At 42.8% G+C, this 26,394-nt stretch overlaps 1 protein-coding gene across 6 annotated transcripts in view; it reads left to right on the forward strand.

Moving 5' to 3' along the window:
• Window positions 1-456: 456 nt before the first annotated feature.
• The window catches only part of per2 (period circadian clock 2), a 48,161-nt gene continuing 22,223 nt past the window's right edge, over window positions 457-26,394 (forward strand). The window contains exons 1-19 of one of the 6 annotated variants that reach the window (XM_019878987.1): window positions 457-614; window positions 4,837-5,392; window positions 12,502-12,594; window positions 12,697-12,851; window positions 13,436-13,557; window positions 14,664-14,865; window positions 15,914-15,965; window positions 16,811-16,953; window positions 17,239-17,317; window positions 17,612-17,718; window positions 18,118-18,271; window positions 18,521-18,635; window positions 18,882-19,034; window positions 19,370-19,698; window positions 19,792-19,910; window positions 20,768-20,974; window positions 22,667-22,933; window positions 23,039-23,892; window positions 24,361-24,636. In XM_019878987.1, the coding sequence (XP_019734546.1) occupies window positions 4,941-5,392; window positions 12,502-12,594; window positions 12,697-12,851; window positions 13,436-13,557; window positions 14,664-14,865; window positions 15,914-15,965; window positions 16,811-16,953; window positions 17,239-17,317; window positions 17,612-17,718; window positions 18,118-18,271; window positions 18,521-18,635; window positions 18,882-19,034; window positions 19,370-19,698; window positions 19,792-19,910; window positions 20,768-20,974; window positions 22,667-22,933; window positions 23,039-23,892; window positions 24,361-24,492 (3,735 nt within the window). In that variant the 5' untranslated portion in view covers window positions 457-614; window positions 4,837-4,940 and the 3' untranslated portion in view covers window positions 24,493-24,636. Of the gene's footprint in view, window positions 615-4,836; window positions 5,393-12,501; window positions 12,595-12,696; window positions 12,852-13,435; window positions 13,558-14,663; window positions 14,866-15,913; window positions 15,966-16,810; window positions 16,954-17,238; window positions 17,318-17,611; window positions 17,719-18,117; window positions 18,272-18,520; window positions 18,636-18,881; window positions 19,035-19,369; window positions 19,699-19,791; window positions 19,911-20,767; window positions 20,975-22,666; window positions 22,934-23,038; window positions 23,893-24,360; window positions 24,637-26,394 lie in introns of those variants that run through there. The other 5 variants (XM_019878983.1, XM_019878981.1, XM_019878984.1 and 2 more) reach the window with 5 other exon arrangements.

Below are 26,394 nucleotides of genomic sequence, written 5' to 3' on the forward strand. Positions count from 1 at the left end.
TTCGTGAGCACTTTCTCTGTAGTAGTCCATGCGCACGAAGTAGCATTCCGTGGCCACAAAGTAGTTCTCGTGCGTACATAAAAGTTACAGCGTGTGCACAAGTTTTTCTTAATGTCATGTGGAGGGCTCCGAACAGTCGCCCTGACGCAGCCTTGTATAACCGTTTATACAACAGCCATCCCAGGCGCTTCATTCACCAACTGCTGCTCCCTCCTGATTGGCCACACCTTCCTGGCCACGCCTCCCGCCAACTATTTTCCCCACGTGCAACCGGTGACGTGTTATATAAAAAAAGTGACAGCTGCACGGGCCAATCATGAAAGTAAAGCGTCGTCCCCATGAACGCCTCCTTACCCGGAAAAATGACGCCACTTGGCTGGAAACGCTCCGAGGGTAAGACTGACAGCCGTGGCAGCCAATAAAAACGAAAGAGGAGGAGTTGCACTGAATGAGGTCACTACCTTCGCTGGAGCTCCACCACGCAGTGCGCGTACAAATCTGACCGAGAAAGGAACTGTGTCACGAGCAGTATAGAACGATATCTACGTGCAACTTTTGGATTCAAAATTTTAGTTCAGCGTCTACACGAGGACCGGGCTCATTTGTTGTTGACGGTACGTGGAGCTCTTCATACGCAATAACCATACTCTAAAAAAGATGACAGTTGTCTAAGTTGCATAACTGTGTCAGTGGACTACTGGATCAGCTGACTCGGCGGCTGTGCTTTCACGTCAAAATGTTAACTTTGTTTAATGTTGCCAATGTCAACGGTGTGTGCGTTTATTCGTGAAAAACGAAACTACTTTCAGGGGAAGAGGCAAAAAAAAAAAAAGAATCACATCGCGTTCGTACTTGACTTGGCGTTGCATAAAAAGTGAAACGCAGCACCTTACATAAAGAGTGCAGTGCAGCACATGTCGGTGGAGTTTGTCATGCAGTAGCGATTAGTGAATGATGCTCGGAATGCCTGCTCCTCTAGTTAAAAAAAAATGGATATATTTACGAGTCGACTATTTCAGTTTACCTGACTCACAATCCAGGCTAGACAAACACTCAAGGTGTGCTTTTTCAATCAAAAAAAAATATATACAGAATACTGTCATATTACATACAGCATATAACAATGGTAAAATAATGTCTCTTTGTCTCCTTTACACTTTAAGGGCCAATGGTTTGTACTTTTTGATACCGTGGATAGACAGGAGAGCCAAAAATCAAGCACAAAACAACTGTAGCTACTTATAAAGTGTGAGAGGTGATTTGAACCTGTTTAACAGGGAGGGGGCTCAAACTCCAGTCCTGGAGGGCCGATTTCCTGCATGTTTTCCCATCTCCGTGCAACAATATCTAGATATTTTTGGGCAAAATGTGCTGTCTGTTGTTCAAAAGCTTGGGTTCAGTTATGTCTCGGAGCTGCTTTGCTATTCCTGGGTCTTTGTTGGGTGCAGTGGATTCTTCAGTCATTCTCAAATAAAACCTGCTGTCTGGCGCAAACAAAATTTTCTCTCTGTAATGTTGGGGCTGCTTTGGTGAATCCGAAACAGGGTGTCTTGAATCTGTGCTTGAAGAGTGTAATCTGTATGTTTTCTAAGGCTGCTTTGCTACATCTGGTATCTTAAGTAGAGTGTAATCTTCTGACATTCTGGAGATAAATGTGCTGTTTGGTTTCTAAGGCTGCTTTGCTACATCTGGTATCTTAAGCCATGCAAGGTGCAATGACATCAGAAGAATGTGTTGGCAACTTGGAGTAAAATGGGCTGTCTTGGCTGTGTCCCAAGGCTGCTTTGCTACCTCTGGCACTGGGTGTCTTGAAACTGTGTAAGGGACTATTCAGTGTTTGGTATCAGAACGCAGAAGATTCGAAATGTTCTGGCGCTGCTTTACTACAGTACCTCTGACACAGCGTGTCAAATCCCAAGACTGTCGGGGCATTCTGGAGTGTAATGTGCTGTCCGGTGTCAGAAAGCTTGGTCTGTTAACAGTCACCTTACAGTTACAACACCACAGCTAACAATGGCCTTGGAATTAAACATTAGATTAATCTAAGGAGGCCTCAGATCTAAATCTTAAGGACCATCTGTAGACGAAACTGAAAGATGCTGTCTGTGAGGGAGTTCCTACATTAAATTGTGGATGAAATCTTACTTGGGATAAATCGACTTTTAACAACGCATGTGCTACTGAACACTTGGTGTAATAATCAATCACGATACAATAAGTAGTTTTTGTGGCTTGAACAGATGGAGATGATAGAAATGCAATTATGCCTCTTGCTTTGGTTTTGCCAGAAACTGAATTGAGAGCACAGGGTGAAGAATTAGAAGTAGGAAAACCTCAAGCTGTGGTGATTCACAGGTTGCTTGGATACAGCAATCAGAGCAGTTTCAAGGGCAGTGTATTTTCATCTTGTCTCAATAAGAAGGGGACTTTAAAGTTGTCCTGTTATATCGGTGTCTCCCTTTCCACCGAGCTCTGTTTTTGTCATGATGTGACCTGTCCCTTTTTTTAGCCACTGAGGGATAAAGGATGAAGCGTTACGTGGTCCCGGTGTGCATGTACGTGGGGCAGTGTGCATCTGATCCATTAGGTCCATCTAGGATGTCATTGAGCATACTGTAGATGTAGGTCAAGCAAACAACTTGAGTACCACCAGAAGGAGAAATCACAACACTCTGTAGTTTTGACAAGAATGCATTTGTAAAATAGACAAGAATCGAGTTTCCATCAACATAAATTGAGATTAAAAAAAAAAAATCATACAAAATGAAATTTGTGAATTTTTTTTCTCCTCACCCGATAAAGCCTCAACACTCTTCATTCACTTTAGAATTTATTTCTCACTGATTGTTAATCGGCACACTCAAGACGTTTCCCACGGGAAGCTGTTTCCACCCCTTGACTGCCTGGAGCAACTTGTGATCACATTTAAATGAGTGAAATGGCCTGGGATGAGTCGTATTGTTTTTATTTGCTTTGTTTGATCCAATTAGCCATCTACGGTGAGTTCTCTCTGTTCCCTTCTCAATGGAGGAGACCATTTTTTTTTCGTCTCGTCCTTCCTGCCAGCCATCGTGCACTCTGACGGGAATTGTATTAAACTGCACTTTACTGTCGAGGTGTCGTCACGTATTGTGGTCATTTGCACGTAGCAGGCTAAATTGTTGGTATGCTTCTATGAAGGAAAAGCAACAGACACGGTGATCACTGAAATGGCTCAAAGGCAAAAATGAAGAACACTGTGTCTACTGTGAAATCCATGGAAGGCTCCATTTTGAATCTATGCTCGGTCAAATGAAATCTCAAGACCATCAAGGAGGGATCTGTGCTGCTTGGCGTCAGACGGCTTGCTCTCAGTTGTTTCCTGGGGCTGCTTTGCTACATCCGGCACAGAGTGCCTAGACCGTGTACCGGGTTCAATGAACTAAAGACTCTCTGCTTGCATCTCCTCAGCAGGACGGAACAAGTCAAGAAGACGGTATTAGTTAATAGTCCCGAATGAATATGCATACGAATGAGCTGGCCTCCCAGATGGGCCGAGCTAATCTTTAGTCACAAGTGGAAAAACGGTCCATTTAAATGCCAAGTCAGAATGTCACTGTGTAGATATCAATGAGTTTCTCAGAAGGGACGCGGTTCTATTTTTCCACACCATATGTAAATGTTTAAAAAGAAATCATTTCAAACATATTAATTAATTAAAGTGGAAGCAAAAAAATTTTTTAACTACTAAAATTGCAAAACGTGTCCATTCCTGTAGCAAAAAAAAATGTTCTTGGAAAGATCCACAGTGTGGTTATACAGTAGAACAGACCATTTGATCTTCTTTTACGTTTGTCATATTTGCTGGCCTCAGTGCTTCAAGGCCACGAAAAAACAACAACAACACGCCGCTGCAACCTAACATGGATTTCAAGTAAATGTTTTGTGTTTCATGTGATAGATGATCCTTTTGAAAGGGTCAGGAGGGGCTCAGATGGGGCACAGCCTTTCTTTTAAAAGGCAACACAGCTTGAACCTGCTCACCTTTTCACTGTAGATCAGAGAAGCACCTGCAGAGTGTTTTTATTTTCCAGGTCAGAAGATGAACTCTGCCATTTGTTGAGCTTTTCATGTCTATAAAATGGGATGTTTGTGTTTGAGATCCACACATGGCTAAGTTCAGGGTTGTTTATTGAGGCATGCCACATTAGACAGGCCCGTGCAATCTAATGTAAAGGCGTTAAACTCAAATCCCCCCGGCCAATTTTTCCTCGACCTCTGATCAAAACTTGTTCTCTATCATAAAATTGATTATGATCAAATGCAGGGGCACAGATGTGATTTATTAGATGCCAGCGGAGTAAGCGAAGAGGTAGACTTTTACAATAGTTGAGCATTTAAGAGTGGTAACAGATTTCTTGTCATGCTGTTTTCAACACTTTTCAAGTGGTTAAAAATGCTTAAAATTCACAAGACAATGTGGGGGACGATAGTAACGAACGAATGGGGGAAAAAAAAAAATGGAATTGACCATATTTGGACATGCAAGATTTCTGCCTGATAGCGACGAGACGTGACAATATGTCGTTTGTCATTTACAACAAATTAAAGTGATAAATTCGTAAAAATATTTTAATTTGGCAATTTTAGGAAGAAAAAAAAAAAAAACCCAAAGTGTACCGGTAACTTTATACAGGACCGTAGATAACGTAAATGCTTCTTGTGCTGCTTTAAACAATGTCGGCTAGTTCTTAAACGGTAGTAATCAGCTTCTGTCTCGCAGACGTCATGTCTCGCGATGTGCCAAGAGATTTAAGCGCTATGGGTTTCATAAAATTTTCATTCTTTTCTTTGCAGATCAGTCCTGTTCCATCCCTCGGTCACCTTCACTGACGATGGGGTGATTGCGGTCTCTCTACACAACTTCAACACCAACGATCAGAAGTCAGCTCATCCTCCTGATGTCAGAAGATTCAGATTCCAAGCACTATTGCTTTTCGGTACCGAAGGACCAAGATGGCGCTTCGAGCTGCCGAGCATCCACATCGTGCGGCTCCGTGCCGAGGGGGGCCTCTGGCTGCGGCTCCATGGCGCAGCTGCAACGGATGAGCAGCTACAGCCAAGGCGGGCCCGAGCTCGGCCTGCCGTCGGAGGGCAGCGACAGCAGCGGCCATGACGCCCCTTCTGCCGGGCCGCGCAAACTTCGCAAGAGTTCTCGTTCCCTCTCGCGTCCGGAGGAGGACGTGGAGATGAAGAGCAGCGGGTCCTGCGGCAGCGGGACCGAGTCGCACGGCAACGAGAGCCACGGCAACGAGAGCCATGGCCACGAGAGCAACGGTCACGAGTCGACGGGCAGCTCCAACAGTAACAGCAAAGATTCCGCTTTGTTGGAGTCTTCTGGAAGCAACAAGAGGTATTTATTGAGGGATGTTTCCATTTAAAGGCGAGGAGAACAATGCAACATTTAAGCAACATCATTTGCTGGTAGAACAGGAATAGTTGACTTGGGAAGATTTCTGACCTCACTACCCCTATTTGAACGAAATTAATTTCAGGCATCTAATGCGCAGTGACATCCATAGAGAAGGTCAGTCAATCAAGACTGGTTTTACTTCAAAACAGGTTTTGCCTTGAAAAATCAGAAATACACTGGTACCACCACTTAGGAAATTACTTGGTTCCGGAAGAAACTTCTTAACTAGAACATTTTGTAAGTAGAGACACGTTTTCCATGTAAATGCGCTAATCCGTTCCAAGCCCCCCCAAAATTCTGACAAAAATGTTTCCTCAAGCATAAAAATGCATCAAAATATGGAACAAATACATGTTGCAATTAGGTTATTGCACAATAAATGAGAGCTGTGCATAATGTAAAAAAACAATGGATAAAGAATACAAATGATGGTCATTTAACTTTTGGTAAAGAACTGATCCAAGGACGTTTGCTCTTGTCGGCTTTTAACAATCCTTCGAAAATGTCCAAGGTAAACATCAGCATCGTGAACAATCGCCCGACTGGTGAACACTTTTTCTGGGTGATTCATATTTACGTAAAAGTATCGGAACGCCTCGTGGCGTCCTCGAATGACGAGGACGCTGCACAGACACATACGGTAGAGGTTCCTCTTAGCCAATGGGATGCCAGGAAGATGCTCGGTAATAGCCAATGGCAGAGCAGCTCTAAGTATGTTGTGTTTAGGAAACTCAGAGCTGCGAGTGGCAGCCCATACTGTATTTTTACCTTTCGTATCTTGCAATTTCTTACGTAACAAGAGGCAATATTTCCCTGTTGACGCTTTTCGTAACTTGAAAATTTCGTATGAAGAGACGTTCGTAAGTAGAGGTACCACTGTAAATGAAAAGAAATCATCATTTCACGTTCTGCACGGCTCACAACTTCCACCATCATCATTTTCATACAAACTGGGCAGAATGTGTGCTCTGTAAGTTCACAACATGTAATTTGAGTGACGACTCAACTAAATATACTTTCAGTACCGATGGAATATGTGCGGGATATTTCCAAAAGTCCATAAAACGTCCGAAATGCATCTGCAGCGTGACGTCAAAACGAGCGCAGCTGTGATTCACTGCTGACAGGAGGCAGTCGGAATTCATCTGGATTGCTGGGAATTTTTTTTTTTTTAAAAACGATGGTTGCTCCCAGTGGGAAATCTGGCCCGATGATGTCAGCCGGCAAACCAGCCACTTGGCTTTATGCCAACATCAGAGGGGCTGTGTCATGCCTTTTTTAACTTGGCGCTTATCACCATGGCGACGCATTGTTTGTTTGAGTTTGTCGCCGGGCGGATTGAACCCTGATGCACGTTCTTGCGTTTTAGTGCGCTTAGCTGTCTGCCTCGCCTCTCACTGGAACATTTTGATGTCCAAACAGGGAGTGGTACAAAATAGGCGTAGTATCATACTTCTCAGACTTTTTCCACCGATTACCACCTTTGGAAAATACTTAACATGTCCAGTAACCACCACCATTGACCATCATTAAAATACAGTAAGGCAAAGTGTTCATCTGAAACAAATCAGCTTTTACTTCCCTAAAATTATATTTGGTATTTACATTTGGGTGATTTGTCAATAATTGGCCTAATGGTCGCATTGATATTCTACCCCAGCCCCCACCCCCCATTCCCTCCTCCAAAATCCTACATCATGCAGCACTGTTAGCCACTGTAACAACAACAACAACAAAAACATTAAATTAAAACTCTACCTAATGACTTAAACTGTTTTCCATCCACCCATCCATTGTCTGATCCACTTTATCCTCCCAAGGGTCGCGGGGCGTGCTGGAGCCTCCTATCCCAGCAGTCTTTGGGCAGCTAATATGATAATGTGCTGTTAGTGTTAAATACAACTGAACTGTATTTAACAAATGCCTTATACTGCATTGAAAAAAAAAACGTTTAAGCCATGGCAGCATTTATATCTAATTCACTAATGAAAGAATCAGGCAATTTTGTGTTATCCCTCCTCAAAGGCAGCTTTTAACAATTCTGCCATTCAGTCTTGATACGTCAGAACACAAACTTTATATCATGGCTTTCAATTTACAGGAATACAAGATTTGTTTAGTTGGGTCTGTTGTCATTTGATGTGAAATGTTCTGTGAAGCGCTTTGTTACAGCTGCTGCTGTCGTGGGGGCGCTATTTGAATAAAAGTGCATTGTATTGTACAAACAGGCAAGCAGTACAAGCAGTACAATATCAGGCAAAGGGGGACAGCCAGCCTTACTTCATGGCTCAGCCCTCCTCACGACAATGAAAAAATTCCTGTCCAGGGTGAGAGTTTATTTGTACATCGTGAGCTTGAACACAACATTGTGTCAAAGGTAGGAAGTTCTGATCGTTCCCCAGGGAGAGACAGGAATGAGCTTCGAAGAGGAGAGGGGAGTCTTTTGTCATTTCAGCGAGCTGCTCAATGAACTCTCGGACAAAATACGATGTCATGCGTCTGGCTTTGAAGCAATTCGTCTGAGTTTTTTTTTTTCCTGTTAAGAATTTAGAATTGCTCCCATGAGCTATTGAAAAATGTCACAGTAAAATATAACCACAATCATGTATATCATCAAAGTATACTTTGGAAGCCCTACAAAAAAAAGATCTCTCAATTTATTCACAAGTTGACATCTTCAGTGAAATCTGGGCCTGTTTAGCTGGGCAATAAATAATTACAGTCGACCCTCTTCTGGTTCTCCAGTTCAGTATATGCCACGCCCCGAAACCGTTAACGATCATCTTTCAATCTTTTGGCTTTGAACTCTACCGTGATTTTTGTTGCCATGACGGATGATTGCCGAAATCGTTGACTTTGCCAATTCGTAGTGTTGGCTGAGCTTCTTCTGGGAGACTCCCTTTCAAAAGCGAGAGACAATTTCAGCCTTCGCAGATGGCGAGATTTCCTTATGTGCTCAGGGCTGCGCCCTGCCTCCCGATGTACAACAATGTACCGAGTCGGTCAGTAGCGTTGCCTAGCAACGGAGGGGAATCCCACGCTGTACATTTTGTTCATAAGCAAGGTCGCGGCGGCAGCTAGCTTCCCACGGTTCATCGGAACGAAGGCCTTGCCACTATTTTGCGGGAAAAATCTGGGCGTCATAATGGAGTTGACCTCATAAAGGTGTTCGTTGGAAGCCAAATCGGCAAATGGAAAATGAATTGCGTGAAATCGGGGCTTTGAAATGTGAACCTTATAAGTGTGAAAAGGTTGTAAATGGGGTACAGTATGTTGAAAAGAGGTTCGACTGTATTCTGTAGTAAGGAGGCCAACAGGTGGAAGAGGATGGAATTACCGGTATTCTGCCTTCACTATAGGTAGCTGTCATAGATAGCTAGATTGGAAAAAAGAAACATTATTGACAGTAAATAATCCTTTTTAAACCATTGAGCAAAATTGGATAATTTCCCTCGGTAGTGTTTGGCAATTACCCGTCAAAACTGTGAAGGACACGACACAAAAGCAGAAAGAATCCTTAGCCATCTTCGTCGAGCCACCTTGCCCTGATCTTCAACCGTCGTCCAGACTAAAACAGAGACGCCGCATTAAGCTTATTCTGTCTTCTCTGACCTACTTGCTGCTGCCAAGTCCACTTGAGATGCTATTCTCAAAGGCAGCTCTATTCTCAGTGGCTTAAGTAGGGTTGTTTTAGTGCCAGTCACCGTAACGGCCAGATGTTAATAGTTCTGGGTGAGCATTTTGCGCTATCAGATGTTCTAAAAAAAAAAAGAAAGTGATGGAAAGTACATCGCTGGCACTGTTAACTAATCCGCAAAATATCCAGTGGTTCTCATTCAGCATTTTCTGCCGTGCTGTGAAAACTGCGCCTTCTTCGGGAGAATAATTGTCCTGCAAGATGACGCAAAGAAAAACATCTTCCGGCCACACCAGCATACCCTGACCTTAACCCTATTAAGAACCTGTGAAGCATCCATCAAAAGGAAAGTTGATGAGAGTGTACAGCACACCTCCAAATCGGAACCTTGGGAGGCCAGGAAATATTGAAGAAGGGCTCCGATGTTAAAATGAATTTAATTGGCAAATACATTTTTTTTTTTTTTTAACTGAAAATAATATAATGACCGAAATCTGACCCTTTTTCCTCCCAAGCCTTCTTTACAATCTATTTAGGTCATTGTATCATCCTGTATTTCAAGTCATTTTGCAAAATCGGGTTGGTTTTGTTGAACACATACACAAATATTCTCTTTGTTTGTTGTAAAAAAAAAAAAAAAAAGGCATACTGTCGCTCTTGGGCGGAAACTAGTCGTCTCTCTGAGCATCTTTTATTCCTGCCAATTTAATGAGTTGAAGAAATCTGTTAAGTCATGGTCACAAACTGACTGAGAAGTTGCATTATGTCGCCTCAAGATAGAAAGTCTGGCTGTTATTCGACAATGTTGAGTCAAAATGATCAATTAGCTTACATTCGAGTCAGCCTGTTTGGCAAAATATCAGTTATTTAATGCTTGGTCACAGAAGGGAGCGTGTCAGCCACAAAGGTAAGTTTGTGTGCACATTAATATCTGTTAATTACACTTCTAAGTCAGTTGGCTTTTTTGTTTTTGTTTTTTTTGTTATTTGCATCACTCGTTCATACTTAAGACTCAGACATAGATTTTTTTTTTTTTTTTTGCTGTCAATATAACTTCTAGTCTCAAACCAATGGAGTGAAATTGGATCATTTCCCACACCGCACGAATGCGCTTCGGCCCAGTGGTTGGCTCTCACCAATTTGGACACATATCTTGCCCTCATAACTACAAAGAAAACTAAATGTGATGCTTTTCCCACAGCCACGGGACTATTCAAGCAGACAGAAACCAAAGCCCTCAAGTCTGCGATGATTCAATGCAGACCAATTAGCCTCCTGTCAAAGCTTAGTACACATTGGGCCCCGTCCACTCTAAAACCAGCGATTGTATTTTTGAAACCCTCCTCTGCTCAAAGGTTGCAATTTGTAGCAATGCTGCTCTATTCTTATTCGGATTAGCCTGCTATTTAAGTACACCTGTCTTGTGATGAGTCAGCGTCTCAGAGTCCATTTTGGGTTTACCGGGTCCTCATTAGGCTTGTGGGTTAATGCCAACCACCGCACGCATACTCTCCCGGTCTTTTTACTCAGGTTAAACCTCTGCAGTGTTTCTATTAGTGGTGTCAGTTCAAGTTCTGAATTTCGACAGTTAGACTTCATCAGGTGGTGCGTTTCTAATTAGATTTTGACGAGTGAGTGTCTTATAAAATGTCGCACTATAAGGCCCATTAAATTATCTCAAAAGCCGACAGCGCGCTTTATAATCTGGTGCGCCTCATATGTGGATCAATATTCAGATTTATTGGATGTCGTATTTTAAATGTAACCAATCTGTCATTAATTTGTGCTTTTTCTGCACTGTCAATTTCTTTTTTTTTTTTTTTAATAAAAGGATAGAAATTGAATTTTTTTTCAAAAATCGGATTCATCAATTAATTGACAAAATCCAATATAATTGACCAACTAATGAATTCAAATCATCATTGGTTGCAGCCCTTTAGTACAGAACATGTAGATTAAGCGAGCAACAGAGATCATTTCGCTAGTTGTCGAGATGGATCTCGTTATCCTCCATTATCAATCCATCTCTCTATATATCTCATATCTAGTCCTCGATTTCCCACTCAAACATCCATTACATTGCAATGAGTGTAACCAGAATGGCTTTTCATGTGGGCCATGTTTAAAAGTTGCACTCGTCCTCCCAATTCTTCGCCTTCCCCGCGGAGCCAGCTGGTGAATCATCTCCACAAGGAGCTGCTGACAATTGAAGAGCGCCTCATCCTTTCTCAGGGCCTCTCTTAACGCCACATGTGGCCCATTCCCCTTGTTTTTCCTCCCCGCCCCCCACTCGTCTTCCACAAAAGGCGTCAACAGCGGCGGGTCTTTTTTCAGGTCAAACTTAACCACACCGCAAACTGCAAGATCCACCGCGTCCATTTTTGCTCATTGTTACGTAAGGCCACCTTCAGGGCTCCTCTGGAGGCTTTTCCTCACCTGGCTGATTGGTGGCTATTATGAAAAATACCAAAATGTCAAAGAAATTATCGTCCATGTTGTTGGGTGAATACAGAAAGAAACATCTGCTGCTTAATGTGAGAGGAGGTGTCATCCTCATTGGAGGCAAGTTTCTTTGTACGGCGCCTTTCATACACAAGGCAAAATTCAAAGAGAGGCAAAGAATTCATGATTTAAGATGACAAGCTGTTGTTCAGTCTTTTATTTGTATTTTATTTCTTTATTTATTTTTGCTCTGTGTTGTGGAACAAACTTGGCAGCGCAAGCTGGCTTCAGGTATGGTGCCGTTCAAGCCATATGAAAGAAAAAAACCAAAAACAAAACACTGGAGCAACCAAGGCACAATAATGCCCTCAAATGTGGGCAAGGAGAGCCACAGATGCCGATGCACTTTCAGACATTTATTGAACAGGACAAACAGTCAAACACAGAAATGTAAAAGGCACATACCCAAAGCACAAACACGAAAAATCCTATTAAACCAGTCCATTAAAAAAAAAAAAAGTTTCATGATATTTTTATTGGCGCTCTGTATACTTTTTGGGCCATTTTTCTACCTTGGATCAGTAAAAATTGGACAAATCTGATTTAGACGAATACGTGCATGCAGTTGAATGTGCGAGAAAGCATATCATTGGAGCGGGGAACATGGAATACTACTTACTCTCAGAGCTCTACTGAGATGATTTGAGAGTCACGACTGTTTATTTAGGCCCGGCTTATTCCCTCATACAGAAATCCTTGCCGAAGTGATCTGCAACCTGTTAAAAATAATAGATTTTATTTTTTTCCTTATTCCTTGGCAAGCCAGACCGTGGAACAAAACATTTGTAGTTCCAGCTGTAGCTGTTGTGGAAGCGCTATATCAATAAAGCTGTATTGTATTATAGTATGATCGTGTTTATAACATCACTCGGTAATAAAAGTTATCTTTCCTTCTCTGTCCGCCTTTCAGCTCAAACTCCCACAGTCCATCTCCCCCCAGTAGTTCAAATGCCTTCAGTTTGCTGAGCTCCGAGCAGGACAACCCTTCCACCAGTGGTTGCAGGTACGCAAACCCGAGGACCGTAAACCAGCTTCCCAAAATGACACTCTTTTTTTTTTTTTTAAATATCTGACCGGCCGGCAATGTACCTTGTGCCTCTTGCAGTAGTCAGGAATCTGCTAAAGCCAAGACTCAAAAGGAAGTGCTGAAGACCCTGAAAGAGCTGAAGCTGTACCTGCCTGCCGAGAAGAGGCAAGGCAGCAATTCCTCCACGTTGAACACGCTCAAGTACGCTCTGCGCTGCGTCAAGCAGGTGGAAGGTAAAGGCCACTGAATCTTTTTTCAGATTTCATCTTTTCAACTGGACTTTCTCTATGATTTAAAAATGCACAATAACTTTTACTGGTGGACTTATTTAGACATCCAAAACTTTGGATGCACATGTCCAACTGTTCCAGGTTTCATTTAGTGGCGTCCATCGCTCCAAGAAAAGAAGATTCAAGATATAGCTATGTATATATATCTATATCTTGATACATGCGGTGTGATACAATTCAAGGACGTTTTTTTTCAAAAGTGAAATGATTCCGTTTGATTGGATTCAGTGTGGCATGTCCTTCAAAGCCATATTTCCCCAATATCTTTGAAGTCAAAACCAATTTTCCTATTCAAATAGTTTTTATTTTTATTTATTTTTTGTTCCACCGCAAGTTGACTACCTTTTGCAAAACTTGCTGTTCTCTAACAAACATTTGGAACAACATTTACAACAGGCAATAGGGAAAGGTTGGTTTGGAAGCCCTTTTTTATTTATTTATTTTTTTTTTGGTTTTTAAATATATAAAGCATTTCATTGTCCTCCAAGTCTATCAGACTTACTGTCAATGTTTAATTTTGTTTGCAGCCAATGAGGAGTATTACCAGTTGCTGATGACCAATGACAGTCAACCTTCCGGCCTGGATGTATCTTCGTACACCATTGACGAGATAGACAGCATTATGTCGGAATACACCCTCAAAAACAATGTAAGTCGCTGATTTATTGTCCAAATAAGAAAGATGACATTTTGTAACTGTCCATCCCTGAGTCAAAACACCACTACTTATATTTTCGTCAGGTTTTGACAAGGGGATGCACTCGTTTACTTTAATAATTATTAATTTATTTCACATTCAAAAATGAGCTTCAATGGCCACAGATAGGCATGGCAGGTTTGTGGCGTCATACTCCACGCTCCGGTATATGCGGCAGACGGTAAAAATTTGGCCTATGGTATCGATTTGGACTCCGCAGACCGATCGCGATAAAGCATGTTGATGACCTCTTCGCATCTGCTTCACTGTGAAAATGGCTTCAAGCACATCTGACCACGGAGCTGCCAACCGTACACGCCTCTTGGTCGAGCACTCACCCATCTTCCTTGCTTTCCCGGCTGGCCGGGAATCATGGGAGACTTATATTTTCGTCAGGTTTTGACAAGAGGATGCACTCGTTTATTTTATTTTTTTTTTAAGAATTATTAATTTATTTATCTCACATTCAAAAATTAGCTTCGATAATCACAGATAGGCATGGCAGGTTTGTGGCGTCATACTCCACGCTCCGGTATATGCGGCAGACGGTAAAAATTTGGCCGACGGTATCGATTTGGACTCCGCAGACCGATCGCGATAAAGCATGTTGATGACCTCTTCGCATCTGCTTCACTGTGAAAATGGCTTCAAGCACATCTGACCACGGAGCTGCCAACCGTACACGCCTCTTGGTCGAGCACTCACCCATCTTCCTTGCTTTCCCGGCTGGCCGGGAATCATGGGATGCATGCTAGCTGCTAAATTAACGAATTGCAGCTGGCTGGCTAGCAAGCTAGCACATCTAAACGTATCGCAGAGCTGCTCCTTAAAAGTCACTAATCCTCCCATCTATGGCGGCGAACATGGCACAACTCTGACAAGTATCGTGATCACCAAAGGAGGACACGGAATGGCTTACTAATCATGTGGCACACTGGGCAAGAAAAGAAAGGAGGAGGAAGACGGAGAAGCTGTGCTAACTGCTAAGCTAAGATCAAATATGAAGCGGCAAAAATCCACGTGAATGAATTAGTATCGTTGTGGTCCCCTATTTGCAGGACATTTTCGCAGTGGCCGTGTCACTCATCACGGGAAAGATCGTATACATCTCCGACCAGGCTGCCTCCATCCTGAACTGCAAAAGGGACGTGTTCAACAACAGCAAGTTTGTGGAGTTCCTGATCCCGCAGGATGTCAGCATGTTCTACAGCTTCACCACGCCATACCGCCTGCCCTCTTGGAGCATGTGCAGTGGGGCTGGTAGGAGCCACGTTTTTATGACACGATTGTCGGGCGGGGACGGGTGGATTAGAGCTTTTATTGTGGCAGTGACAACAGAATCGTTTTCACTCGTGGAGGCAGCACTTCATACACAAACACACACTGTTTGAATGTGATGCATGGATGCGTCTCTCATCACGGTTTCTTATCCCTACAAACTGATTCACATTTTTCTTTATCATTAATTCATTTGTTGATTAATTGTTAAAAAAAAAACTATATACATAAAAAACACATGTGGCATGGTTGTATTAATGTATTATTAAATTTAATTGTACAGATGAATACAGTTACAGTTCACTATAAAAACTGCAACTTAAGTATGAATTTTGTATTAACAAAATGTAGGCATTATTTTATTAAAAAATAATAAAAAATTATTTTTAAATAAAATTTAAGTTACATGTACTTGTAACATGTTTCTTTGATTAAATAGTTAACTGATTAATTCATTTTAAAAAAATTGACAATACAATTTTAAAATGAGCATCAATTATTAGATCATTTTGAAAATATACTATGTGACATGTTTGATGCTAAATAAAATTTAATTTACATGTACTTTATATGTAACATGTTTCTTTGATTAAATAGTTAACTGATTAATTCATTTTAAAAAATTTGACAATACAATTTTAAAATGAGCATCAATTATTTCATTTTGAAAATATACTATGTGACATGTTTGATGCACACGTGTTCACTAGTTTCCTTCATCTAAAATGGCTTGGCCCCATTCCTCTATTTTAAAAGCTCAAATTAGGTCACCGTTGCGCTTAAAGAAATCAAAAGCCAATCAATATCTTGGTGGCCTACACTTAAGTGACTGAAAGAACACCCGCTGCCCCTCCATCGCTGCTTGTTTTTCGTAACGACCAACCGCCAAACTCTCATTTAATTCACCGCGATCCAAGAAAAGAGCGATGCATTCATGGAACTCCGGAAAACCGAAGTGCATGCCCCGGAGGGAGCAAAAGCAGTTGTGCGCTATTGTTTTACTGCTGAATGAAAACATTTCCCATTGCAGAGTCATTGCCGCCTGACTGCATGCCGGAGAAGTCCTTCTTCTGCCGTATCAGGTGGGTGGGCACCGCCTCGGCCTCGCTAGCGGACCATCTGCCGCTCGTGATTTTTATTCATGTTTTTTTTTTTTTTCTTTTTTTTTTCTTTCTGACATCATACGCGCGTCACCGCTAATCGGATACTTTGCCCATCGTTGCTGTCCTGTGAAAAAAACACGCGTGCCCATATTTGAAAAGTCTACGACTGCACGTTAACATAAAACTTAAAAAAAAAAAAAAGACTAAAATGGAGATGCGTCTTTTTCACAGGCTACGCTACAGTGATACATATACCAAATTAGAGGTGCAACAGTTAATTGACAGCTGATTGACTATCTAATCAATTATTATCTCATCGTTTACATAACTTTTTTTTTTAACTTAAAATGATCCAAATCCTCAGAATTTCATTTTCTCAGAAGTAAATAATCTCAGATTTCTGTCGTCCTCCATGAATGCAGACTGTAATACAATATTGCAATTTTTTTGGGCTATTTTCTAACGTTGCTGACCAAACCAAGAACTAAATCATAAATAATTAAAGAATGGAAATCACGTTTAAAAAATATCTATTAATCTACAAAACACTCAAGATTTATTCATTTTAAAAATAATAATTTGTTGCAGCCTTACAACACATACAACCAAACTTTCTGTGCCAAGGCCATCCTTTTGTTTGGGCTCCACACGTACCGATCGGCGCAGATTTTTAACGTGAGAAATCCAAGATTTTTATTTTATTTTTTTTAAATCTTGTTTACAACCAGTGATGACAAACAAAAAATAGCAGATGTTTGGCATGATCTTTGCTCATATTGGTTCCCCCCCACCTTTTTTTTTTTTTTTTTAACGTGTTGGTCCAGTGGACGTAAGGAGTGCAAAGGCGACCTGCAGTACTACCCCTTCCGAATGACTCCGTACCTGATGAAAGTCCAAGTGGCAGCACACGCCGAGGACCAGTTCTGCTGCCTCCTCCTGGCCGAGAGGGTTCACTCGGGTTATGATGGTAAGGACCTTGACAGAAGTGCACACATTTTTTTTTTACTTGTGGTCCACTGAAGGGCAGATTACATTGAAATGGCAGCACTGGAATCTGACTGGGCAAAAATCGAACATCCCAGCACACACAGTGGAAGCAGTGCAGCTGAGAGAAACATGACAAATTCTTTGGAATGAATGAATATGAATTCATGGAACAATTCGAAACAACATTCATTATTAATAGAGGTTAGCGTTGCTAATCAAAGTCTGTGTTTTACTGCGCAGTTAACTGTCACCATGTTTTCCACAGCACCCCGGATTCCGACAGATAAGCGCGTCTTCACCACCACGCATTCTCCAAGTTGCGTGTTCCAGGATGTGGATGAACGGTAAGTCGGACATTCATGATCTTTTCCGATTCTATTTCGCAGTCACTCAACCTCAACAGGAAACGGTGGGAATTTTCTTCCTGGCTTTGATCAGACGTTGACTTAAACCGATTTTGTTTCACGCATCCATCCATTTTGTATAGTCTTTGTTTTCATTGGGTGGCAGGTGACTTTGGTAAACCCTGCCACATGGAGACAAACAATTATTGACTTTCATAGACATTGATACCCGTCTCGTGGAAGCTTGTGATTATGTTTTAAGTGTACATCATGTGCTGTGCGTGTGTATTTCAGAGCCGTTCCTCTCCTGGGTTACCTCCCCCAGGATCTGATTGGCACATCGGTCCTCCTCCACTTGCATCCTAACGACAGACCCGTCATGCTGGCCATTCACAGAAAGAGTGAGTACTTGACATTCGCCAAAAACCGAATGCAACACTTTCACACGCTGTGCATATTAGATGTCATCATGATGTCATGATTTGTCACTGTCAAAAATTATTTTCTTACAATTTGGACTAATTGCACAAATATTACTGTCGCATAATTAAACTATAGGTTACTTGCCATATACCGGCAAGCAACATCTTAATCTTCAGGGTTTTCCATCTTTAGATTAGATTAAAATATCGTTTTTAATTCCTCCTCCATCCTGCTCTTTGTATTTGTTTGTACTCGGTTGTTTGTTTCTGTATTTGTATGAGTGTACCTATGAATAAATCTAATTTAATCTATCAACTAAAATAATCTTGTAAAATCTGCCCAAAAGTCACGTGATATGTTGCCCTCTCCACAACCAGTCCTCCAGTATGCCGGGCAGCCGTTCGATCACTCGTCGATCCGATTCTGCGCACGCAACGGTGAATACGTCATGCTGGATACCAGCTGGTCCAGTTATGTCAACCCCTGGAGTCGCAAGGTCTCCTTTGTGATCGGGAGACACAAAGTACGAATGTGAGTTCTTGCCTTTTGAAGATTGCAATGATGTCAAGGTAGAAGTACGATCCTTGTGTGTGTTTTATTTCCTCACCTAGTGCTCATACTGAGAATAAGGAAAACAAATAACGTTACAAACGTTCTTTGCCAATAATATAAACAAAGTATTTGTATTTTGTTACTTTCCATCACTGATAAAATACGTCACCAATTTGTAGCTGGTAATCTGTTTCATAAAACTTGTTTTGTTTTGTTGGACCCCCCCAGGGGCCCTGTAAATGAGGATGTATTCATGGCCCCGCTCTCTGCTGGAGCCGAGTCAAAGACCATGGACTCGGACATCCAGGAGATCACTGAGCAGATCCACAGGCTCCTTCTGCAGGTGAGAAACGATAAGGAGGTTCCACAAGGCTGACTACTCAGTCCTCTCATTTTTACAACAAGCACAACCTGAATGTCAAAATTGCCTGGGATTGTGGTGAAACTACTGGTGTTCCACAAGTCTCAATGATAGGTCCACTCTACATGTAAATTATTTGCTGGTCCTGTAGGAAAGCTAAATAAATTAAATAGCTACTGTACATTACATGAGGTCCTCTGTTTTATGACGGCTCTGTCTGTCCTTCAGCCGGTTCATAACAGTGGGTCCAGTGGCTACAGGAGTCTGAACAGCACCGACCACCTCCTGGGCATGACCTCCTCTAGCGAGAGCCTCAACAATGGCACCAAGTTCCACCAAGAGGACGATGAGGAGGAAGAAGTGAGCAGCAAAGCCCGGCCGGTGAGTTTATGTCCATTTTACACAGTGGACCCAACTGGGAACAGGATTAAGGTCTTGTTGGTTTCACATTGGGCAAGGTATGGTAACATTTTAAATGAAACATCAGCTGCAATCTTTTCATGAAAGTGCAACATTAATAGTTTGGTTTGTATTTTAAGAAGGATGCAATCAAAATTAACAAGTTATGTCATCCTAATTGCATTGGTGCCATCTTTCGGCAGCTATACGCAATAGTTTTGATCACAAGTTGAGAAATTTAATGCCACTCTCTCTTGGAACACTTAAAATAATGTGGACCAAAACGACTAACTTTTCTTTTTTCCTTCTTTTGGTAGCGAACCTTCCAGGAAATCTGTAAAGGAATTCATCTCCAGAAGCACCAGGAACAGTGCAAGAAAATCAATAGCAGTAAGTCGAGAATCCCGACCTGTTCTATTTGGACCGATCCTGCCTTGCGTTCACCCCTTAACTCCCTCACTTTAGTCGAGTCTGCTCAGAAGAACCCGGCAGTGGTGAGGCCCAAGGACTTGTCGGCCTTACTCAGCTGGAAGGAGAGCGCCCCCCCGATGGAGGAGAACCGATCCTCATCCCACGAGGAGATGCCACTCAATGACCAGACGGTCTACTCCTACCAGCAGATCAGCTGTCTAGACGGTGTTATCAGGTACGAACAGCAGATGACAACTATTGATATATCCATTCTGGTGCCGATAGTATATCGGTTCTTTTCTAATTATTATGATCAATCAAACTGCAGGTACTTGGAGAATTGCAATGTTCCCTTCGCTCTGAAGAGGAAATGTCAATCCTCCTGTAACACCACGTCCTCTGACGAGGACAAACACAAAGTCGGCGCCACAGTCCAGGCTTCTCAAGGTATGTCCCACTACGTTACCTCCATAAAAATTCAGAGTAAACAATACCAATGTATGAAAAAGTCATTTTTTAAAGGCCTTCACAGCCTTACTTTAAAAGCAAGGGTGTCCAAACTGTGGCCCGGGGGCCTGGAAATGACGTCACGCGTGCCCGGGGCTCAGGTAATGACCGATCGCAGTCATGTGAAGCTCGCAAACTGAGCCGCGATTGATCGTTACCCGAACCCTGAGCACATGTGATGTCATTTTCAGTCGAAGAGTAAACAATGCCAATGTATTAAAAAGTCATTTTTTTAAAGGCCTTCACAGCCTTACTTTAAAAGCAAGGGTGTCCAAACTGTGGCCCGGGGGCCTGGAAATGACATCACGCGTGCCCGGGGCTCAGGTAATGACCGATCGCAGTCATGTGAAGCTCGCAAACTGAGCCGCGATTGATCGTTACCCGAACCCTGAGCACATGTGATGTCATTTTCAGTCGCAGCAAGTGGCAAAATGCATTTCGAAGGAATATGACACCAAAAAAAAAAAAAAAATCTTTGCTTTTTCACCTCGTACACCAAACTAAGATTGAGTTTTTCTTTAAACATGTTCACGTTTGCTACACAAAATGGATGGAGTTGATGTTTATACGTTGACCCTAAAGCATCTTGAATTGGTTTTAACATGTGGAAGCCCCGCCCCCCTCACCTTCATTCCCTCCTTTTTACCTGTACGTTGTCCTGAGGAGCAAAAGTTTGGACATCCCTGCTTTAGATTCTTCTTTTCTCAGACTCTGCAAAAACGGCAGTCCCATATCAGCATTTTTTTCTTTTTTTTTTTTTTTTTTTTTTTTTTGTTGTCCTCTGTTCTCTTTGGCAGAACCGGCCTTGTTGAAGGATCAGCACGGTCTCTCCACTTTGGATGACCCCGATAAAAAGTCCAGTGACGCGGCCAGAGCGGTAGTGGGCACTTCGCTGCCCCTACCTTTACCTAACAAGCCAGAAAGCGTGGTGTCCATCACCAGCCAGTGTAGCTACAGTAGCACCATAGTTCATGTTGGGGACAAGAAACCTCAGCAAGAATCAGGTACAGTGCAGCGAAAAGGATCAGCCTCCTGTCGTTTTTTTCTCTTTTGATGCATATTTCCTCTCTTCTTGCGTTTTTATGCTTTCATAATTGATTAGTTCATCTTTATTATTCATTATTATTAAATACATTACGCATTATAAAATGGTGTTACATTAGCATGTCATTATTTTTAAATTAGAATACAATCTTTTTTTTCATCAGAATAATTAGTTTTGAATAATTCATTATGTAATAATTATTTTACGTTATTATATATTTCAAATATCCTGAATTTTTTATTTCATTACCGTACTGTGGCGCCTTGAGTTTCATTTGTTGGCAGCTCCAAAAAAAAATAAAAAAAAAATCTCCAATCACCTTTCCTCTGTGAAATGTAGCTTCCCTAAGATACGCAACTAAAATCTTTGTAATGTAATTCCCAATCTTAAAAATAGCCCTCTGTAATATATAAAACATCAAATTTAATTGTTTTTCTCCTTTTAATGGGCATTGTTCTGCTCCTTCCTGGAATGTGCCTTGACCACCTGTGGGGAGGAGACGGTCACTACGACTCATTAATCTGCAGTAATGCGGTATTATTTCTTTGCAGAGGATAAAGAACGTATGCCTCTTGAGTATTTTTACTTGTTTCCCCACAAACTGTCCAAATACAAGATCCCTCCATAATTATTACCACCTCTGGTTAAGAAGTGCTAAAAGACTTATAATAAATTCACTTCTTATTGCAGAAGCAGACTCCCACTTTGAAAATTGTAGGTGTTGTTTTGTTGGCAAAGGGGCTAGTGCAAAGTATTATTGGGGCTGCAAATAATTATGGCACGCATGATCGATGTAAAATAATTCTTTATTCATATGGGATTGTTTTCCACTGAATAAATGCACTTGCCAAAAATTATAGAGGGCAGTTTATCTGTGACTGTGAATGTTAAAAAACATTGACACCAATGCTATTTGTTAGCCCATCTATGGTATTTAGCTTTTTTTTTTTTTTTTGGTTTTAATTCACTGTGAGCACAACATGCGATGCGCTTTGTTTTATGTTTAGCTTGATAGCATACTTCAAGCGGGAGCGGCAATAAACCGTTTCAAGCCTGTTTTTGTTCATTTCCAAATTGAGTTCACTGCCACCAAAATCAGTGGAGCAACACAGGTCACTTTAACCTAAGGCGCCACTTTAATGGTTCTTAAAAAGATAATAATAATAATAATAATCAATGGGCATTCTCATCTTTGTCAAGAGGACATTTTCGACACGGCTCCTGTGAGAGAAATATGCAAAAAAACGAGAAAAGCGAGGAGATGATCTTTTTTTCACAGCACTGTAAATGCATCTGCATTTTATGTTACTCTTTACTGCACATTTGCATGTTGATGATGTGATCAAAACCAAGGAGTAAGGGTCATAAAGATGAAAGAAGAAAAAAATATAGATCTATTTTTACATTGAGTACGATATGACGTCCGGCAGATATTCTGATCACAGGATCAACGTGATGCATTTGTGCTTCCTCCAGATTTCTCTCTTGTCTCTCTGAGTGTGTGCATGCGTAAGTTGTGGTCGAGTTTTGTGTCCAACATTCTTTCCACTGTCTTCCAGTCTGCTATGATTGTGCGTGCTAACTCAATCAGCTAATTTCTTTGGATTTTATCTGGATTCCCTAAGCGTTATCGGTCCTCTGTCATCCATAGAGATCACAGAGGATGTGTCAGGGGCGGGTGAAGTGGCAGAATGCAGCCACAACCCGGCACAGGCGCCTCCATCTTGGGGTGTTTCGCCTCGGGGCCAAGAAAGGGAGTCGTACAGGAAACTGGGTTTGACCAAGCAGGTTTTGGCAGCCCACACGCAGAAGGAAGAGCAGAGCTTCCTGATTCGCTTCAAGGAATTGCGCAGGCTCACTGCCCTCAAGGCCAACTGTTCGCAGTACCTGGAGCGGCAGAGAGAGAAAAACACTGATGGTAACAAAAATGAAAAAAAAATCAAGCATCACTCAATGAGCTGACGTATGAGCATTTATAGTTCAAAAAAAAAACTTGACGGGCTGTTGATTTCCTTCCTCCCAGGTGCACAAGCCGCCCAGCATAGGAAGCAAAACGGCCTGGGGTCTGAGCACAACGCGGCGCGGCGCAGCGCGCGCAACAGAAAGACCAAATCCAAGCGAGCCAAGCAGACCGAGTCCTCGGACAGCACCGCGTCTTATCCGAGGCACCAGCAGCCGCGAGGTCCCCCGCTGAACCAAGCCCTCAACCCCACATCCTGGTCCGTTTCCGACACGTCGCAGTCCATGTTGCCCGTAGCCTACCCAGGGTACCCCCTCCAGGTTTTCCCCAGAGACGCTTCTGTTGCGCCCCACGTGAACACCCCTCTGCAATGTTTCGGTGACAAACAAGGGGCTCCTCCCTGCCCACCAGGAGTCCCTCATTCGCCCTACACAGCACCGATGGTGGCTCCCATCATGGCTCTTGTGCTGCCGAATTACCTTTACCCAGCCTTGGGTCCCGGACCTCCGCAGCCGGCGTACCAGCTGGGGACTGATGCTTTCCCCATCCAAGCCCAACCTTACGCCCAGCCCGCCTTTCCGGGACAAGCGACCATAATGACTCCTGCCCCGTTCAACCCTCAGAGCCCCTTTACCCCTCAAATGGGCTACGTGGCGCCGTCGTTCTACTTCCCCCCGGCCACTTCAGAAGTTCCCAAGGTCCCGGTGGTGGCGGGCCAGTCTCGTGCCTCCACGCCACAGTCCGCTTCGCCGCCGCTGTTCCAGTCCCGCTGCAGTTCTCCTCTGAACCTCTTGGAGTTGGAGCTCTCCGGGGACCGGCAGGACGGCACAACGTTGCCCTCCGCGGGACAAGGCGGCAATGTGGCCGAACGGGAGAAAGGGGCGGCAGGGACCCCCCAGGCCAAAGAACTGAATCAGGTATGTAAGGAAACAGCAGAACTTTGCCCTCCGCAACTCCCTCAATGCAGTTACCCCCGCTACATCGCGGGGGCTATTTTTCAGACCCACCCACATATGGGGAAAATCTGCTTATATTGAGCATATCGGGGGAGGGGGGGGGTGTTCCGTCCCTCTCACATGCTTTCAAAATATTTCAACTTCTTGAAACTCACTTTTTTAACCACATTGTAAACTGTAAAGACCCCTAAAAAAAAGTCGCTTCAAACCGCCTATTTCTGCGATATAGCGGGGAACACTGTATGTAGCCATTCTTGGTGTGTACGTACCTGCCTGCAAGTCACCAATGTTGGGCCTGCTGAGCCCGTGAGAAACTTTCCACCTCTCACTGAAGTGACTGTCAGATTTCTGTGCTGTGTAAAAGCCAAATTTGGTCCCGAGCTCCATGTGGGTGTTAACACGTGATGTATTATGCCTTACACCCTTTAGCCATCTCTCAGTCTCCTTGGTCCACCTGGACCGTTGTATTGCGAGGGCACGATCCATGTCTGTGAGCGTTTGTCTTGGGATAAAGGCATGTTCTCTTCTAGGCTGAGGGCTTGCAGCAGTGAGGTAGGCTGACCGTCCGAAAAGCTTCCATCCTTGTCCAATCCCATTCCCGCTCAAATTCCATATGTCCGTGAAAGCTCTCAACTATATCGCTTTTGCCCATCTCACCCAAACGTTGTTGACTTCTGCTGTAAACTCTTGATTTATGCCCCACAACCTCTTCTTCGTAGTTGAAGACATTTCATGGGACGGTAAACTGCCATGAAGAAGATTAGCATCTCTTGTAGGACTTGTATTGTTGCTAAAATGGTCTGACAGTGTTCATTTAGAAATGTCAGAACGGTAAGAAATGCACTTTTGTGCTTGTAGATTATCAGAGATGGGCACTTTACCCTATTTTGCCGGTCCGTCCTCAGTCTGGATACCCTCCCGTCATCGCCCTCGTCATTTTAAAACGCTGCCGGGGGGGTCTTGGTGGTCAGGCACCGAGAGACATACAGCACAGCCAGCTTTCTTTACTGGCTGGATTGATCCTTTGTGAAATGGGAGTCTGTCGATACTTTATGTTCTCTGACTGTACACTAGGTGGCAGTGTTGCTCTAAAAACACGTTGAGATGAAAAAGGAAGGTTCTGTAAAAGCGACTAAGTGAGTCACGCAAACTCGTGTTGTCCTGTTCATAGCCTGAAATGAAAATCTAGTGGTTGGCTACACTCTGGCCTAATTTTGCCTCCTGACACCACATACTTAACCCGGTTAGGGACGAATAAAGGGCCGGATAAAAACCCACTTCCATCCTTGCTTAGTGCGTCCGTTTGGAAAAAAAACCTTCTCATCCTCCAACCCCAAAATGGGCGTCCGTCCGGGACAGATGGACGGACCATTCCGTCCCAGGGACGGAATGCCCATCTCTGTAGATTATTTGACAGGGAATTATTGTTCCGTGCTGTTCTTATGAACGATGGCATGAATGTGTTTTTCTTTGTCACGCACTACTTGCTAATTTTATTTTCCGTTCTACTAGTAAAACACTTAGTGGCTTTTTATGGTGTCATTGAAGACTCAGACTTCTTTCAGAGCAGGTGATGTTTACCCCCTTGGCATCCAGGCTGCAAATGAATGGCGCAAAGCCACCACTCCAATCCACCCATTCAAAAAAATGTAGTGTCTTTTTGGAGACTTCTGTAGACACTGAGACTCTAAAGCGGGAAATGTTTACACTCCTCAGCGTCCAGACTGCAAATGAATTTTGCAGATCCACCAATAGCTAATGCAACCATAGAGGTGGGCAACTACATTTCAAGAAAGCGATAAGATACAAATCTCGCTTTTTGGGGGGAGGGGAAAGAGACGCTGGAGATGTTCACGCCTCTGCGTCCAGACTGCAAATGAATGGTGTGTGTGTGCCCCACTGTATTTTATCTGCCCACTGGGCATTTACATTTGGTCCAGTAGTATAAAGTATTTGTTGCATTGGTTTCGGTAGTCCACCCCCACCCAAAATTGGCAAATTAAAATGCAGAAATTAATTTAGTGGGGGCCCAAGACCGGTTCTCAAGATCTCCTCCAACACATCTGATTCAAGTGATCACGATCATTATCCGGCTTCTGCAGAGCTTGCAGATGATCCGATGATCTGAAACAGGTGTTAAATGTTTTTTTGTTTTGTTTATTTGAAATACTTCATCTCCAAATAATAATGTCCGATCTATCAAAAATAAAAAAATAAAATGTGGGCACACATTCATTTAATTACACATTTGCTGGATGCTCAGGACCTTTTTACACACCCACACACACATTAAAAGCAGCACTCAATGTACGTATTTCCATTGACTTGTAATTTTAGGATGCAGCACCGAGATGTCGACATTGTCACTCAGCGTCTGATCATCCGTGTGTTTTTGTGTGTATGTATGTGTGTGTGTGTGTGCGCGCGCGCGTGTGTGTGTGTGTGTGTGTGTGTGTGTGTGTG

The sequence above is a fragment of the Hippocampus comes genome, unplaced genomic scaffold (genome assembly GCF_001891065.2).
Source record: "Hippocampus comes isolate QL1 unplaced genomic scaffold, H_comes_QL1_v1.1 scaffold85, whole genome shotgun sequence".
Classification (NCBI taxonomy): domain Eukaryota; kingdom Metazoa; phylum Chordata; class Actinopteri; order Syngnathiformes; family Syngnathidae; genus Hippocampus; species Hippocampus comes.